This window comes from Atractosteus spatula, chromosome 2 (genome assembly GCF_055471065.1).
Source record: "Atractosteus spatula isolate fAtrSpa1 chromosome 2, fAtrSpa1.hap1, whole genome shotgun sequence".
NCBI classification, from domain to species: Eukaryota; Metazoa; Chordata; class Actinopteri; order Semionotiformes; family Lepisosteidae; genus Atractosteus; species Atractosteus spatula.
Window position 1 is genome coordinate 37072267 of NC_142707.1, and position 17912 is coordinate 37090178.

Here is a 17912-nt window from a genome sequence, read left to right on the forward strand (position 1 = left end):
CCTCAGCTGGGGTCTGCTCTTGGCCTTGTTTATATTCAAGCAGGACCTAATCAAGCAAATAATATTGCAAATCCTCTTTTACATGAGGTCTAGAAATCACTACTTTGCTCAGTATGTAGCTTGTTCATACACTGTATCCAGTTAAAATAGCTGTTACAAACCTGGTAGTGTGGTTTGGAGAAATTGGATACTGGCGTTTAAATCTAATTACCTGATACTGTGAAAAAAAACAGCAGTCTGTTATCTAAGAGTGCTCTGTATAAGAACATATGGTTTATAAACAATTGTATGAGTATTTTTTTTCTAATTCTGATACAGAAAGATGACTGACTCATATTATTAGAAAAAAAACATTTAATGTGTGTGTCAAATTACATTTTTGTATTACAGAATGTGCTAATCGGGACAAATGCCATGATTTTACTCATGCCCTGGTTTTATAATTTGAAACCTTGATGTAAATTGCGAAGTGTTCAGTTTAATGTGATGTCAGGCTCTGTGTATTTCACTTCTGTGTTTTGGATGCCTTCCTGCAGTAAACTAGCTGTGATTTATCACACTGACAGGTACATCTTCTGCGGAATGCTGGGGATGAAGTTACCATCACTGTTCAGTACCTCAGGGAAGCTCCATCATTTCTTAAGCTCCCATTAGGTAAGAGAGAGGAATAGTAATGGATAAAGGCTGCAGTAGCATTTCTCCACAATATTTCTATAAATGAGAACCTTCTGGTGTAGTTCCTTTGTTTTAGTCCTCATAATCAAACACCATGGATATTTAGGCTACTACCTTTATTTTTTGAAGGTGGGTGGGCTGGTAAGCTGGTCTATTAACTTCTAAGATTACACAGGAAATAATCCTGTACACATTATTTCCTTTTTCTTCTGCCTAAAATAAGGGATAATTATTGTATTTAATAGTATGGCATTATCATGATATACTGTAGAAGGATCAAAAAGTAAAATCTCTTTCTGGCCATCTGTTAGCATAGTATTGAACTTGATTCCTTTCTGATTTCTTTTTGTTTGAAATTAGTGTGGTCACATCCAGTTACTATTATGTACTGTTATGTTATGTACTGTTTTTATTACTTTGTTCTCTATATTCACTGTTAGTTACTCATAGTATTGTTATTCAATTCTTTAAACAATTATTTCTTTGCCATGTAGGGCATGTTTCTGAAGAAATGTAGGATGGGAATCAAATGTTTATTATGGATGGGGGAATATTCATCATGAAACTAGAATACCGTAAGGTTATCTTTAATTGCATTAGGAACTTACACTTAATCAAAAGCTTGCTCTTAAAGAGTAATTTCCAGTATTGTATAGTTAGTTTCATAGAAGTTTAGAATACCAACCAGGGTCCATGATATCATAAATACAGTTATCTTACTAGTAATTGCTCATCATTTCAGATGTTCATGTTATAATGGAACAAGTTTGCTTTCTTCATGATGCACTCACAGCACCCATTACAATGCCAAAAAACCCTGTCAACCTTCATTGACTGGACAGATTAAGTTCTTATATTCTTCCCTCTTAAGTCTTTCCCTTAAGACTGGTTGGTCTTCATTATTCATATTCAATATTCCAGATGTGGTCTAATTCAAGCATTATAAACTTTTTACGTGACCGTTCTTTATTTTGTTTTGAACTTAGCTACAGGTATGTGTGTGTGAGCATGCAATGCATTTTGGATTTGTGCATTGCCTGGATGCTAAATGTTTTAGGGTTTTAGTGTTGAATAAATGCATACAGTACATTTAACTTCCACCTTAAGTACTGCATATGTACATGAGTATAAACTCAAAGAGTTTATACTCATACAAAAGTATAAACTCATGTACTGTAAATTAATCAGGCAGATATTTGTATTTAGAAGTTTTGAAATTTTCTGTCCAAATGTCATTACGTCCTAACAGTTTTAATACTGTTTTAGTACAGTTTAGTTTATTGTAGGTAGAAGGAAGTTACACATTATTTTATAATATAAAACTCTTGGTTGTTGTTATTTATCAAATACACAAATTACCCTATTCTAATTAAAAACCACACTTCATTTTTAAAATAAATTCATTTTGAATTGTGTGACACAAACAGTTTAAAGAAACATACTGTAACCAGCTAGACAGCACTACATGTGGAAAATGAATAGTTTCACAAATACTTTAATAAGCACTTCACATGATGCTATTCTAGTTGATTTCTAAACTTCATGCTGATATATCCATACTAAGTTTTCTGCTTAGTGAGTATGCCATAAATATTTTTATAAATGCTCCTTCTGCTTGCTAAAATTACATAGTTAATATGGTATTTTGAGTGCTGAAAATTGTTTTCTGTTTGTGAAAAATTATGCCCTGCATGCATAATCTGAAATCACTTGTGCGAACATGGAAATGGAACTCTGTATGGTGATTATCGATTTTCGCTTGCTGATTAGGAGTAAATGATTTCATATGTAAGCAGAACATTATTTTCAACAAACAGAAAATCATTTCCAGCAATTCACTAGGGATGTCCCGTCCAGGCTGTATCATACCTTATGCCTGTTACTTCCCAGAATAGGCTCCGCCCCCCCCACGACCCTGAATTGGATGAAGCAATTAGAAAATAGATGGATGGATTATTGCACCTCTCATTCAACATACTGTATATGACAATCAAACACAAGGAAAATGGCTTGACTAGTTAAGGTTCTTGCTCAGACAGAGTATGTTGAGTATTATGATCCGGGGGCAAATATTTTCCAATCTTGAGACAGTTTAGTTGAGAATGAAATTAACACTTCATTCTTTTTGGAGGGAAGTTCCTAAAACTGTTAATCACTCTCAAAGGCTCAGCTTAGTAGAAAGTTCCCCCCGAATGTAGAAAATACACAGCCCATATATAGTTCTTTTACTCAGGACAAAATAAGAAATTACGTATTAGGAATTAATGTTTCTAATGGTCTCAGATTAGAAAGTGTAGAAAGAGAAGGGACAGACCAATTAATGTGCCAGCTGCAGGTAGTTAATATAAGATAAGGTTCGCACAACTAATGTGACTTAATGCCATTCTGACTTTATGCCAGTGATACCCAAAGAGGAATTCATAAACAATAACAGCACTCTAGCTTAACACCAGTGTTGGATGATGAGACTTATGCTTTGGTTAATGTCAGTAATATACAGTATATGGGGAAGCAGATAAATAAAAATACTGTTCAATCAGACATTTTATAACAATATACAATTATTTTCACCATTTCATCACTGCTATCACTAATACAAGCATGGGTCATTGGCCACCTGGGAATAGGATTCCCCAAAAGACAACACATACTATAATTGGCAGAGTTCCATCAGGATGAGTTTGGTGTTGTATAGTAGAGACCTGAGGTCTCTCTGCTTTTCTACAAACACTGACTTCTATGATTTGTTGGGCGCTTGAAGGGTAATAGGGTCGTAACTGAGAGAAGAAGCATTGCTCCTCCGATTACTTTTAACTTTCTGTGGGGTGCTATGGATTTTTGAACTGACAAATAGAGCTGACGTAAGTCTGCAGTTAGATATGTCAGAGGAGCATGTCTGTGGGTTTCATTCTCTGTCATGTCAGAAAGGTATATCAGCAAAAATAATTGGTGATTCAAAAAAAAAAAAACAGTCCTGGGACTGCAAAAAGCTGTTTTTTATTTCTCCTACAGTACCTCTCAGACAGGAGAATAACTGTTGGCAGTATTCAGTCCCCAGATAGGGTGTCTCTTGTACTGAATGGTGCTTAAAGCATAAATTATTTGCATCTGTGCAGTGGGCACAACAGCAGCAAATGGGCCTCTATATGCATCAATCACATTTTGATGGTTAAATCATCACTCGTTGATAGCACAATGATTTATTCTAAATTGAGCCCACTCTAACTATAAACCTAATGGTAAATATTCCACAATCATCCTACTAATGAAAGCAAATATAGTAGAATAAAGTAAATCTGTCCTAAAACATTAATTCTGCAAACTTTTAATGTTTTACTTGTGCTTTGTTTACAATTTTGTAAATTAGTCCCTGCAAACTAATTCACATAAAAAAATAAAAAATGCATTTAAGATTTTAAAAATGCCACCTGCCTGCTTAGGATTCAGACATACTGTATAATTAGATACAAAATGCTTTCATTGTTTTATGAATAATTAATAGGATTTTTACCAATTAATTTCCTAAACTACATTTTCAAAAATGAAATGAAATAACTTTGTTCCAAATTATCCTTTCCTAAATATAGTGCCACTGTGTAACACATCTTTTAAAAACATTCTATTTGTAAGCTAGCAGCTATTTTATACAAAGCATGAAGCTCAAAGCCTCTTGTTGAAAGTAAATTCAGCAATTTTAGAAAAACAGGAATACTCTATAAATGAAATATGAGTCCTCACAAAGTATATTTGATGCTGAAAATGCAGAGGTCTATCTATACACCTTGTTCTTTTGAGAAATAAAGAAAAAATATATACAGTTTCTTTATCTTTTTGACAAAGGATAAATGGAATCAAGATTGCAGCTTAACTCCTTCTATATTTTTAGGTTCTCCAGGACCATCTAGTGACAACAGTAGCAGAACTTCCTCCCCACTCTTTGACAGTGGTTTACATCTAAATGGAAACTCTTCAAATACAGTAAGGCTCATTTAAGTTTTCATTATATATGAGCTTTTAAATATGTCCCTATGGCTTCCAGGTATCTATCACTGTTTCCTTTCTTCCTATTGCATTTGAGTAAGTCACATACTCATCTGGGGATAATGCTGCACATTACACAAATCAAAGCATTAAGTTAACTCTTACAAATGCATTGACAGCCTGAAGGACACTGTGAGGACAGATGAGTGCAAAAGGTTTATGGAGCATTGGGAGTCTTCTGGAATTGGTGGAAGATGTACTGGGGCAAAGATGTACAGTATTGGTGAAGTGTGTCTGAGAGAGGTTTATAAATAATTTACCTAGGAAACTGGGTGGCAGGGATATTAAAACAGACCAATCCTGGTGGGAGCAGAAAATCATGGTTTTAACAAATTCAAAACAAATAAACTCATCTACTCTTAAATGCTTATATTTTAATTTCAGTGGAAAGGACATGAAGCTACTCGACTAACCTGGATATCACAGGAATAACTGAAACAAGGTTATTGTTGGAAATAACACAAAAATCTAAAATGTTGAATACCCACAATATACTGGAAATATGTTGTGAATTTGGTCTATAAATCAAAAATAACCTACAGACAACTGAAGCAAGAAGGTATGGGAACTTTCAAATGTACTGGATCAACTTTAAAAGGGATCAACTGGAAAATAGGAATTCATAGGGACTCATCAATGGCTGTATATTATAGACTACCTAATGCACATATGGGCACAAATAGTTTATTGTATGATGAGTTTAGGAAGGTACTGTATGTAGCAAAGGTAACATTTACTTCCTATGAGACTTTCCGCACGTAATTGGGATATTAGATGGCTGAAAAAGTTAGTTTGCTTTTTAACACAAAAAAAAACAAACTACATTAGATGCTCTAATTGACTTAATATTCTCAATCAACCAGGATAGAATTAAATTCTATTTATCTGTTAGAACCACTGGGCATTGAGATAATAATTTAGCATCTTTCAATGCTTTAATACACGAGTCTAAAAGTAGGCTTTATAGTTTTAGAAAACCAGACTATGAAACTGGAAACAGACAGAATCAAAAGATGAAATATGGTTTTATTTCAAGCACATGATGTTCAAGAATCAAAACAGATTAATTCCTAAAACATTAACATCTAAATCCAGGAAAATATGGCCCAAATGGTTTATGTAGTCATTAAGAAAAGAAGCTCTACAGACTGTATAAATTGGTGTAACGATAGAAAAAAGGAGTATCAAAACAGAGCTATAGGATAAGCTGAATAAAGTAAAGAATATTGCAATAAAGGCAAACATAATGCAAAACACTTTTTCCAGTTCGGCAACTGGAAACAAACAATTTAATTGGGAGAAAATACAGTACTTTATGAAATAATTTATACCGCAAAAAAAGGATTAATAATAGAAGGTGATAAAGATATAGTTAACATATGATAGAAAACAAATACAGGACTCCATACTATACATCAGGTTGTGTAACTTTAGTGTAACTTATACAAGGTTCTAGAAAGGTTAGGAATGATAAAAAAAGAACTCTGAAGGTATTTTCCAGTCTTACTTAAGTAAATAAGGAATGTTACTCATCAGCTCATAACTAGAATGTTTACATTCTCACTTAGAAAAGGAAAATTGTCACATTAACACAAACCACAAAGAGGGAGATGGAACTGGACCAGGAAACTACAGACCAATTAACCTTACTCATATAACTGGTAAAAATCTGAAAACGATAGACCTAAATTAGAAAAATACTTGACGTGTGAAGAAACAACCAACATGGGACTAGAAAGGTATGGTCTTGTTTAATTCCTAGAATTCTTTAACAAGCAACAAAGACATTGGTTAACATTAATTTATAAGAACAGTATGTTATCTGAAGGAGTATAACCTCTAACTTGGTAGATGCGAGTAGTGGTTTGCTACAAAGAACCATTTTAGGCCTTTTGCTCTTGCTGATTTTATTAGTGATATAGATTCTAAAATCTGGTATAATTAGCAAACACAAACAGGGGTACGGGAGTTACAAAGACTTTTTACAAAAATCATGCACTGATATTTGGGAAATGACACAAATACAGTAAGTGCAAAGTGACACAAACTGGTACTAGGAAGATGTACTATACATATTACATGTGATCTTCTGAGCTGCAGAATAATATACAGGAAAGGAATGACAAAAAATACTTTAAAAAACAAAAGACTTGGCACCACCTAACATATGAACAAATTATGAAAGTTAAGATATAAAACACCTTTTTATGTCTCACTGAGCAATACCGAGTGAAATTGTGTTGACAGTATACTTTACTTTTTTGTGAACAGTTTGGTATGTAATAATTAACTAGGAAAATGGCCACTGAAAGAGTTCAAAGAACAGCAACAAAATTCCGATGTATTATAGATAGTTCAACCCAGGGGACTGTTTCACATTCAGTAGTGAAAGAAGGACAAAGGGTCATAATTGGAAACTTAAGAGGAATTAATTTAAGACAATGAATAGAAAACAAATCGTTATTAAAAGTAGTGGGTATCTACAGCAGCCTTCTCAGTGACGAGGATGAGGCCTAAATTCTAGGCACCTTTAAGAAGCAGATGGATAAAATGTTAGGATTCTTTTACTTATCTACTAAACATGCAAATGAGCAAGACTGGGCAAATGCCCCCTTTTCATTTGAAGACCTTTCTAATGTTGTTTCCTATGCACTTATGTTCAAGTCAATTGCAAGAAGAAGAAAGCAGCCTATTAACTATGGATAATGATTATTACTGATGTACTGTATGTAGACTATAATAGTATACTGTATGTGGTAGCAACCAATTTTCAAAGGAGTTGCCACAGTGATTTTTTTCAAGTACAACCTGAGAACAAGTTGCAGCTGGATCACATTTTCAGTATCACATTTGGGCTGAAAAATGGTAATATCCAGGTTTTGTGTCTTTTTAATAAGATTTTCATAATGATGTTCCCTGCTAATTGTGACCAACCTCCACATTTAGACCACAGCGCTGAATTTCCCCTGCTCATCTAACATTGTTGAGGCTCTAACATACAAATAAGAGAAAAAAAGAAAAACTATAATGCCATAAAAACATTATATCATATATATGGCATTGTTGCATAATTAATTATTTATATAGTAGGTATAACCCCTATTAACCATTTAAACTTCTTCTTCTTATTATTATTCTTAAAAGAATGTAATCCGATCAGTTGTTTGCAAGTTTGTAGTCAGATGTTCCTTTGGAATCTAAACACACATCAGAAACAGAATTAATTCTGTTTCTTTTACTAAATTAACATACAGCTAGTCTGTAATATGCAAAATGTTTGGGCACTATGGAGTCAGTAACTTTTCCAGTTCCTGCCATAATTATTTTATATTGAATGGTTGCTCTATGACTGACAAGTTTGTGTCCAGGTAGAAATTAAACAGTAATACATAATTTGTGACTAAATGTAAATTGGAACTGTCAGTTGTTTCATAATCTGAGGTGGTTATGTAATGGCAGCAGTCATGGATGAAGGTGCTGATATTTGAAATTATTTTTTAGATACCATATTATTAATACCTGCAAATGAGTTGTCAAATCTTATTGTGTTGAATTTATTTCCATTAGACATAGTTCAATGAGTGTGTCATTTAGCTTTCTTTAATTAATAAATTTGTGTTGATATGAAAATCTGGCTGTGTACTCACTGACATCTGACATCTTTATCATGCTATGCAACCTGAGGATACCTAATCGTTTTCTTGATTTGCTCCTGTGTTGGTCCTGGAAGTTCAGTGCTTTCATTCAAAAAATGAAAACAAAATGAGGATGACGGGATCAGGCTGACAGACAAGGGGGCGTGACAGCGGTGGTCCGGTGCTCGGGGGAAGTGGCGCAAGCGAACAAGTCTAAAGAGTCCAAGGGGGAAATCTAGGGCGCAGTCCAGGGTCCAGGTACCGGGAAACCATCCGAGACAGACGAAGTTAAAACGAAACAAGATCTGGAACAGGGAATTAAAAACAAGATAATGAGGCCAGGCAGTCCAAGCCCCGGTCTCAGACAGTCGAGATGCCGTTCTGAAGCCTACGCCATTGGTAGGCAGGCTTCCATCTTCCAATGCTGAGCCAGGAATAGCAGGAGCGCCAGGCTTAAATAATGACCGACTAAACAGGGGGCAGGTGCACATAATAAACTAAAATACCAAAGGGTTGGAGTGCCTTTAAGAGAAGGGATGATGATCGTGACAATGCTCCTGCATCAGAACTGCATTTAAAATTTCCTTGCCATCAGAAAGAAGCATTGAATGCGTTTTGTACATTTGACAGAGAAAATATTTTGTTCCAGTGTATAATTTTATGCAGAATTATTGTTCATGGTTACTTTGGTACAGGCAAAATGAAAAACAGTATTAAACTTCATATTTAGCATTTTAAATGTTTGCACTTTAATTACCCTATGCTGTTTGAATTGAATAATTGGCAGTAGCTACATTTCTTTATGGCGAGGAAACAAATGTCATGGCTGCAAGATCAAAGAATCAAGAGAAAACTGTAAATCCAGACTTAACAACTTAGAGATCTCTGACACAAACTGGCATGTTCACAATAGAAAATGTTAAAAACTACCATTCTACAGTATGTCCCCTACATTCATGACTGTAAAAGAAAGAATCATTTTTGAGGGCAAAATTAAATGTTAATTAAATCTTTCATTCATAAAATTTAATCAGATTAAATGTAATTTGATCTTTTTGGACATGCTCATGAATGCTACTGTATGTCTGTCATGAAAATTGCAAACCTCATGTTGTGAAAAAACTCATAATACAGTGAAATATGACAGGGTTGTTTTTCATCTATTGGTTGTGGAGTCCTTGTTAAGAATTAACTTTAACAAGTACCAGAATATTTGGCCAAACACCTAATTCATTCTGCCAATAACCTCAAATTTTAGCTGAAAATGAACATTGTGACATGACAATAATCCAAAGCACACATCCAGCTTGACAAAGAAATGGTTGATTGCATACAAAATAAATGTATCTCCAGATCTCGGCCCAATTGAATATTTGCAATTTGAACTCAAGATGACAGTTTACTAAAACAATGGGTCTGAATTCTGTCTGGAGGAATGGTTAAGACCTTCCCTGACGTGCCCCTCAAAAGTGCCAGAATCTCATAGCGCACTGCAGAAGGTGTCTTTTCAGTGTAAAAGATGTCAGCAATGCCAGAGAAGGATATGAAAAATACTAACCACAGAGATATTAATAAATATGCTTGTGCTTTTGGAACCATTTCATAAGAGTTGGCTCTATGCAATGGCTATTAAGATTGTTTTTTGTTCCTCTTTCTTTGGAGGTATGAATACATTTGGAACGCATTGTATTTTTACAGTATGTCTTCCCATTCCTGTATAAAAAGACTGCAATCTGACTTTCTAACTCCAAATAGCAACATGCTTATAAATCATAACAATTTTCATAAACCTCAGAGTGCAAAACAGAGAACGGGAGAAGAGATCATGGAATCTTGTTTTAATTTCTACATTCAATATTTCTTACTTCTTCTGTGGGAACCAACATTCATTTAACATAGCACAAACACTTAAGCTGCTTTCATATACAATACTTTCAATTTTAAAAGAGCTAGAAAAAGGTTTGTTGTTTAAATACTGTATGGTTAAGCCAATTGTCTAAATGAAAATTAATCTTATGATCATCTTCCAGATAAAAGAATCAGAGTTACAGCATTTTTTGAAAGAAAATGTTTTGATTTTTGAAATTTCCAGGAGCTGGTTTATCAAATATTTCTGCCTCAATAAACAAAAACATTTAGATTTGCATGACAAACTGAGAATTCAGAAAGTCTTACAAAACTGCATTGTTCCCATGACAACCAAGGTTACTGGTCCCCTGAGATCTCAGGCCACAGTGGGGTTTTAAAGATTCCTTCAGGACAACTGCAGATAAGCCAATCTACTGTTACAAAATGTGTACATTTATTACTTCTTGTACTAGATACAAATTCTTCTATGAACTGTATTACTTTAAATCAACAGCAAATTGTTTTTTATAGCCCGTTTTTCTCTTCACATTTCTCTTTTACTCTCTGGGGATAAACATCCCTTTTTGCCCCCTCATTTTGATCTCCAGAATAAACAATTACATAATTACATGATAATTCTTATCATTTTTAAAGGTGACCTTGTCAGGGGAAACACTGTAAAACAATTTGTTTTAAAATCAAAGCTCTACCTTCAGGTGCTAGTTCTCTACCTTCCCCATGTTTAAACCTTCCTTCCCACTTCTGTTCTGTTTCTTTCTCCTGTCTTTTACACCATAAAATTGAAACCCAAAATCTTAATAGTCATTCTGAACTTATGTTGAAACTCCTTTCCATCTACAAAGATCTTCAACTGCCTCCAGGGCTGTTTAGATTGAATTTAAATCCAGATGAATTAGAGTGATATCAAATGCTACACGTTTATGCTTACTGATTCTTAAGTCTTCCATGAGGGGGTTCTAAACCTCAATGGACCACCCTTTCGAACTCTGCATAGCAGATACAACATAGTTGTATCTATGTTAAAACAGGTTACATAAACACTTAATCTTCCTTTACGAATAGAGCAGCTTTACCCAGGTTAAAAGTCCATCTACCAAAATGTGCAGACATAGTGATGTGACATTCTATCATGTTTTTTCTAGGCCTAAATGTATGAAGGCAAAAACTACTCTTTTCACCTCAATAGCCCCTTGCATCACTAATCAAAATCATGCTCATCCCTCAGCCCCCATCCTGGTACAGAACATGTGATCCACATAAATATTCTTCCTCTTTTCATGCGTAACAGCAACAGTTTACTAAATGGTTTATAATCAGTATTCAATTAAGTTATTAGCCTTTTTATAAATGATAAACACTACCCCAATCTTAATACTCTCTGATAGGTTACCTACTGTTTTACATTCTTTAAACAGGTATTTAAATTAGGACCCACTATAGACTAAAACCTGCTAATAAAATTATAATGGTAACCCATCATGAGCTGGTATTTTTTCCTCAGTTGAAGTTTTTAATAATTTAAAAATTAATCTTCCATAAAATCTACACAATTCCACAGGTTCTGATATGCATTTCACCTTTTCAGCACTGTTCAGCAGAGCACTCTGCACAATTCTTTTCTTATCACACACATTTCTATAAAATTTCCACTATAACATTTTTCACCATAGAAGATACTACATCACCCCCTTTCCTCATTTAGAACAGTAATATGTTCATTTTTATCCACAATCTTCTCAAAATAATAAGCACACTTTTACCCTACTTTTAAATAAATCTTGTTTACTCTTTTTATTAATTACTGTAGAGCCTCAAGTTCTTTCTTCACCTCATTTATGAAATCCCATTCTTGTTCTTGAAAATATCATCTTCTCTTTTCTAGGTTATGAACAAACCTTTTTTTCCCCCATTTGCATTCATCTACTTGCTCCTTTGCCTTAAAAAAATGTTTTTTTTACCCAATCCCACCATTGAGCCTGAGAGCCAAAGAAGTCCTTTAAGGACCCGGACCTCCAATTTTCATATTTAACTTTAAGTTCATCTTCTATCTCTAGACTGCATAGAATAGTATTTCTATACCACTTCCCCCCCGATTTGTATTCCTTCTTGCAGATTAAAAACAGACTTCAAAAGTTTCTGATAAAAAAAACACTGGAAACAAATAACTTGATACACACTATCCATTCGTAAAGGGAAAATCAACACCCAAGATCTGCAATCCATTCAATCTCATATCTGAAGCCCCCTGTCTTTCTGCCCACAAAAGGAATTAGACACTTTAAAATCCTCGACAATTCTCTTTAATAACCCAGAGGTCTGATCTTACCAAAGTTGATATGACCTTGTTCTACTGTATCTGTGTCAGAAAACACACAATTCAGACCTCCTCTTCCTCCTATTAGTGCACTGCATCTCAATAAATGTTAGTGGGAGCATACAGTAGGTATTCAATGTCATTGCTCCCCCCATAAACAATATATTCACTCTCAGCAATCTTCCACATTCCACAAGTGAGCAATTCTTTATTTCAAATAATTATTATTTAATACAGACAATTCATCTGCTCTGCTCACATTAGAGCCACTCCAAACAGTTGACCCCTCCAGCGAAAGCTACTCTCACTCTACATAAGATGTCATATTCCTTTTGTTGCAATATCTGCATCCACTGTTCTCAGATATTTCAACAATTTGTGCATTACTCATGTTCTGAATCCCTCTTGCATTAGTTAGAATGGACAACAACATTATAATCCATAAAACCTGTCACTTAATTTTAAAACAACCCATACATCTCAAAATGTCCATGACCAATTAATTCTGTTTTACAGCTGAATAAGGCATCTCACACACTAGGAACAGGACTCATCACCAATTCACCAATCCACTTTATCCCTAGTAATAGGTTTATTCCATGCTGAAAAAAAGAAGAAAGAGAACACAACGTTTCGGCCGTGGAGCCTTCTTCAGGTGTGAGAGAGACAGGGCAGTAGGCAAAGGTAAAGTAGCGGGAGAACAAAGGTTGGAAAGGAGGAGGAGTGAGAGGCGGGAGCAGGGGACAGAGAGAGATCTCCACGGCCAAAACGTTGTGTTCTCTTTCTTCTTTTTTTCAGCATGGAATAAACCTATTACTTGTTCCTTTGCAGCCTACGCATGCTGACGCAGCTACCCACCTAAGATACCTCTGTTGAGCCATTGTTTTTATTTTCAGACTGAAATTACTTTATTCTCCTACCTCTCATCCACAGGTCAGACAGAGGCTCTTCACAGTTCAGTCCTCTTTCCTCAACTTCATTCCCTTTCATCATGTCATCTTCTTCTTCGGATTCTTTTGATCATTTCATCTTTTTGACTTTATTCCTGAACAGTTGAGGTCAATTCATATATATATATATGTGAGAAATATCTCACAAACTCTTCTGTTAGGACACGATTCAAATTCATGTCTAGTCTCAGGACAATGCCTACAATACACAAACCACTGCCAAATGTCCCATCTCGACCACAGTGTCTACATAACATAGGCTGGTCCTCATAAAAACGATCCTTTGTTACCCTTTAAAATAATCAGGATGGAGAGATGTTTGACCCTTCCCCTCTCCCCATATCCCTAGTGATCTATGTGCAATTTTACAGCCTCTCTTCTCAATCCGGTCCATATACAATTTCATTAGATTCCTCTGCACCACACAATATTTACTCAACCAGGATGCTACAACTTCCACCACTACAGTATCATTAGTCATTGCTAAAATGTATATGGACACCAAGTTGTCTGACAGCCACAATAAAGAAAAATTCCCAATACACCACTCCATCCTTTCTCCTGAAAGAATTTCAAATACCTTCCCCCCCCCCCCCAATCCATGCCTATATTCTGAAACTCAAATATCATTTTTTCACATAACAGTACAATTGAACAATTCACTTCTTCTACCTTCTGCAAAACTTTCCTCATGAAAGCCAATCTACTCAGAGTTTGTAGTCATTCCACCCCATCTCCAACTTTAGCTGCTATTTTGCTACCTTTTTAATAGGATTCAAAAGGAGAAAAAACAACCCCTTCCTTTTTCAAAAGCCAGAAAACTATTCAATACCAAATAAACCTTTCTTAGTAGACTTTCTCCCCTAACAGGCCAAAAACCTGAAGTCAAAGAAAAGACTATTCAAATTAATCCATGCTTTGAGAGTAACAACCCACAGCTGATTTTATTCTGAAATCATTAGAATCACTACAACTGAACACAGGTGGAGGCTAATTAGCTTGTTGTATAATTTGGAAGGCAATTGACTTCACAAGAGCTAATTTACAATTGCTAATACTAAGAGATGTATGCACTTAGGCAACCCATTTTTCTAGGCTTTCGTTTGTAATTACTTTTCAGAATGTTTGAGCATTTGTTTTTCAATGTGTGTCACAATGATTCAATAAATTCTGATTCAAAGAGTCTTGATTTGAGGCTGTTAGACTATAAAATGTGTTACTTTGCCAATGGTATGTAGGCTTTCTATAGGCACTGTATATAGATAAAAATTAATGAAATAATGGGAAAAGGAATCAGTTTAATCGTAGCTTCAACTGAAATATTAGATTTCAATTGAAGCAATGATGAAAGTGATTTTTAGAAAACAAATAACAGATACAAATTTACATGTAATTTCCTGCTACATTGCGTGCATGTTTTGTTGTTCATATATGTGTGGACTGCTTTTGTTTTCTTGTCCTTGTTTGTCTTTTAAAGTAAGGTGTCATTTTAAGTAAGTTGTTTATAGTACAAGACAAAGCCTATTGTAGAATTACAGGTTTGCAGAATGAACATGAACAAAACCCACTGAGAAAATATGCAAACTCCATACAGATACTGTATCTGAGGTTGGAATTGTGGAGTAGAGTTTACCACCATGCTACTCTGCAACGCTTCTAAAGTTATGTCTGATATTAATGGGATGTTGTAGGTCACATCTGAATTTTGTGCTCAGCATTTTTTTTTCAAAAATTGTATTTTAACAATGGTAGAATAGTCACATAGGACCTTTCCTGACAACTCTGGAAGAGTAGACGTTGTTAATTTAACATTATTCTTAGAAAGGATTTGTCTGGCAGTCCCAGAATTGTTGAAGTCAGTTCCAATTACATGCATCTGAGCAACCCTAGTCTCTTTTTGGATTTAAAGGAGAAGAAAACCTGGAAAATAATCCACTTGGTTTAGTTGATATAAAATACATTTCTATGGGACCTTCTTCTCAATTACAGTATATATGTTTAGATTTGACCATTGACGTTTGCAATAAAAGTTCTGTTTTCTGAATTGTGTGGCTTAAACCTTGCTGATCTTTGCAACCTTATCTGCCTTTTCACACTAATAGACTGTTTTATTTTAAGCCTATATTTTTCACTTTTAAGTGAGTGCTCCTATTATAGCCAAAATAACTAAAATGTTTGTCTATCATAATATAGAAGGAATACATGTTGTCTAGAAGTTTATTATACTAATTTCAAATATACAGTATACCTGGCTATTCATTGTAGGCTATTCATCTGTTCTACTTCAGAGCTACTGCTGATGTAACATAGGTATTTCTCACTGGATGGATATTCCACGCTAAAGTCTTGTTTAAAGTGGCTCTACCAATGGGGCTACAATGGGGTTTTCTTTTTCTATACCTGCATATTTACAAAGCAATTGTGCTATTATTCCTCTGTCAGCAATTCAGCCCTCCTCAGATGTTTAGGATTTTGAGAAGTACTATATGTTATTATGCTGAATCTGGCCATTCCCTCCTTAATTATTAATGATGCAATTTCTAGTGAAGTACACAATTTTCAGTTGTGTCCTATGATATATTTTAGTAAAAGTTTGCCCTATGCATCTTAAGTACAGAATGCTATAGTATGTGGGGATGACAACTGGAGTATAAACCATAAAACATACTGTAGGTTGCATTTTCATTTCAGGAAGCCATGGCTGGATTCAACTCTAAATGAAATTGTATGGGTTAGTTTAATTATACTAGAGAACAATCCATGTTTGCCGCACCGGATAAGATGATGTCTTCAATGTCTCTCATTTATTCTGTGCAGGCACCATCCTCACCTTCCTCACCCACAGCTAATGAACCAAAGTATGAGAAGCGCTGGCTCGACACCTTATCTATCCCTCTGCTGATGGCTCAAGTCTCAAGATACAAGGCTGGAACCGATAAATTAAGGTCTGTAATCCAGAGGGGGGAGTGTAGAGTAATTCACTTCAAAGCCATTGTTGTTTATGAAGCAGACGTTAGTTGTCTCTGGGCCTTTTCCATTAAAGATGAGAGGTTTTTAAGCCCAATATCCATGCATGGACATGCTTCTGACCTTTTAAGGTTAGTGATCATGAGTCCATCAGAATAAGTGCAATGTTAAAAATGAATGCTTTAGAACATTCTTGACCAAGAATAAAAATAAAAAAAAATCATACAAACTCTGCATTGGAGTTGATAAAAATATTTGTGCAGGGGAAATGGAATTGAATGATAAGATATTAGTCACTAATTTAGAAATTTTACATTGTGAATGAATTTGATAAAAGAAAGCATTATAATCCCAAAGAAATCATTTGATTTAATCTTGTTTGATACAATAATTAGTAAATTACCTAAGTGAACACTTAGCATTAGCAAACTTACTGGTAGAAGAAGCAATATAAAAATAATTGCCTTAGTGGTCTGTAAACTGTAATTTTAAACCAGGATTATGCTACTATCAGCTTAATTCCCTTGACCATTTTCATATACAGTATTCTTTCATACAACCAATGTACTTTTAAGTTGATCTTTTCTTTATTAAGTGGTGCAAACCAAAAACTACTGTAGATATAATACATAGCTTGAAAAAAATGACATTTTTTTAATTCAAATTCTTGCACATCTGAGAAAAAGTGAAGGTTTCTAAGTCACAGTGCACTTCATTAAAGTATGAAACAAAAAGTTTTGTGTACAAACAAACATTGGCAAGGAACAATCACTGGGACACGGAAATCAAAAATAGCTTTATCAAACCATAAAATGAAAAACAAACCAACATTTAATTATTTTTTTTGCTGTTTGATTCAATTATGGTTACCCTATCTTCAGTGAACTGATGTTGTTTCATATGCTCTTATGATTGGTAGGACTATCAAAATTATTTTTATAAAAAATGATAAAAGACATCTACCCCTACCTATATATTTCTATTACAGTATTTCCAGTCATTTCATGACATTTTATTAATAAACATTATTTTGCTGTAGATACTCTGTTATTGTTTTTTAATGTCCAATTTACCTTTGGTATTTTACCTTTGTAGTTTTTTCATGCATTGTAGGAATATTTATTGTTAATATCATATGTTTATTTTTGCATATTTGTCATTATGCAATAGTGTTGGTTTGTTAATATATCACATATTATATCACATAGGGTCAGTGTGTCAGTGTTGGTATTGGCATGGTATGTGTAAGCTGATGTGTATTAATGTCATCACCATGGAGAAAAATCATTTTATAAGTACCTGTATAGATTCAATATTTTATGTGGTTTACTTTGTCTTATTTTATATATGATTAATAAATATCTTTGTTTAGTTTGTCCCTGATGCTACTACTCTATTGCCATAGTACAAAAAATACTCATGTGCCCCAAGTTACTCATAAGCACACACATGGGCACCTTG

At 34.5% G+C, this 17912-nt stretch overlaps 1 protein-coding gene across 1 annotated transcript in view; it reads left to right on the forward strand.

Moving 5' to 3' along the window:
- sntg2 (syntrophin, gamma 2) overlaps positions 1-17912 on the forward strand; it is a 375695-nt gene that overhangs the window by 265477 nt on the left and 92306 nt on the right. The window contains exons 7-9 of the mRNA XM_088904645.1: positions 567-654; positions 4562-4653; positions 16302-16429. Coding sequence (XP_088760771.1) covers positions 567-654; positions 4562-4653; positions 16302-16429 — 308 coding nt within the window. The remainder of the gene's footprint in view (positions 1-566; positions 655-4561; positions 4654-16301; positions 16430-17912) is intronic.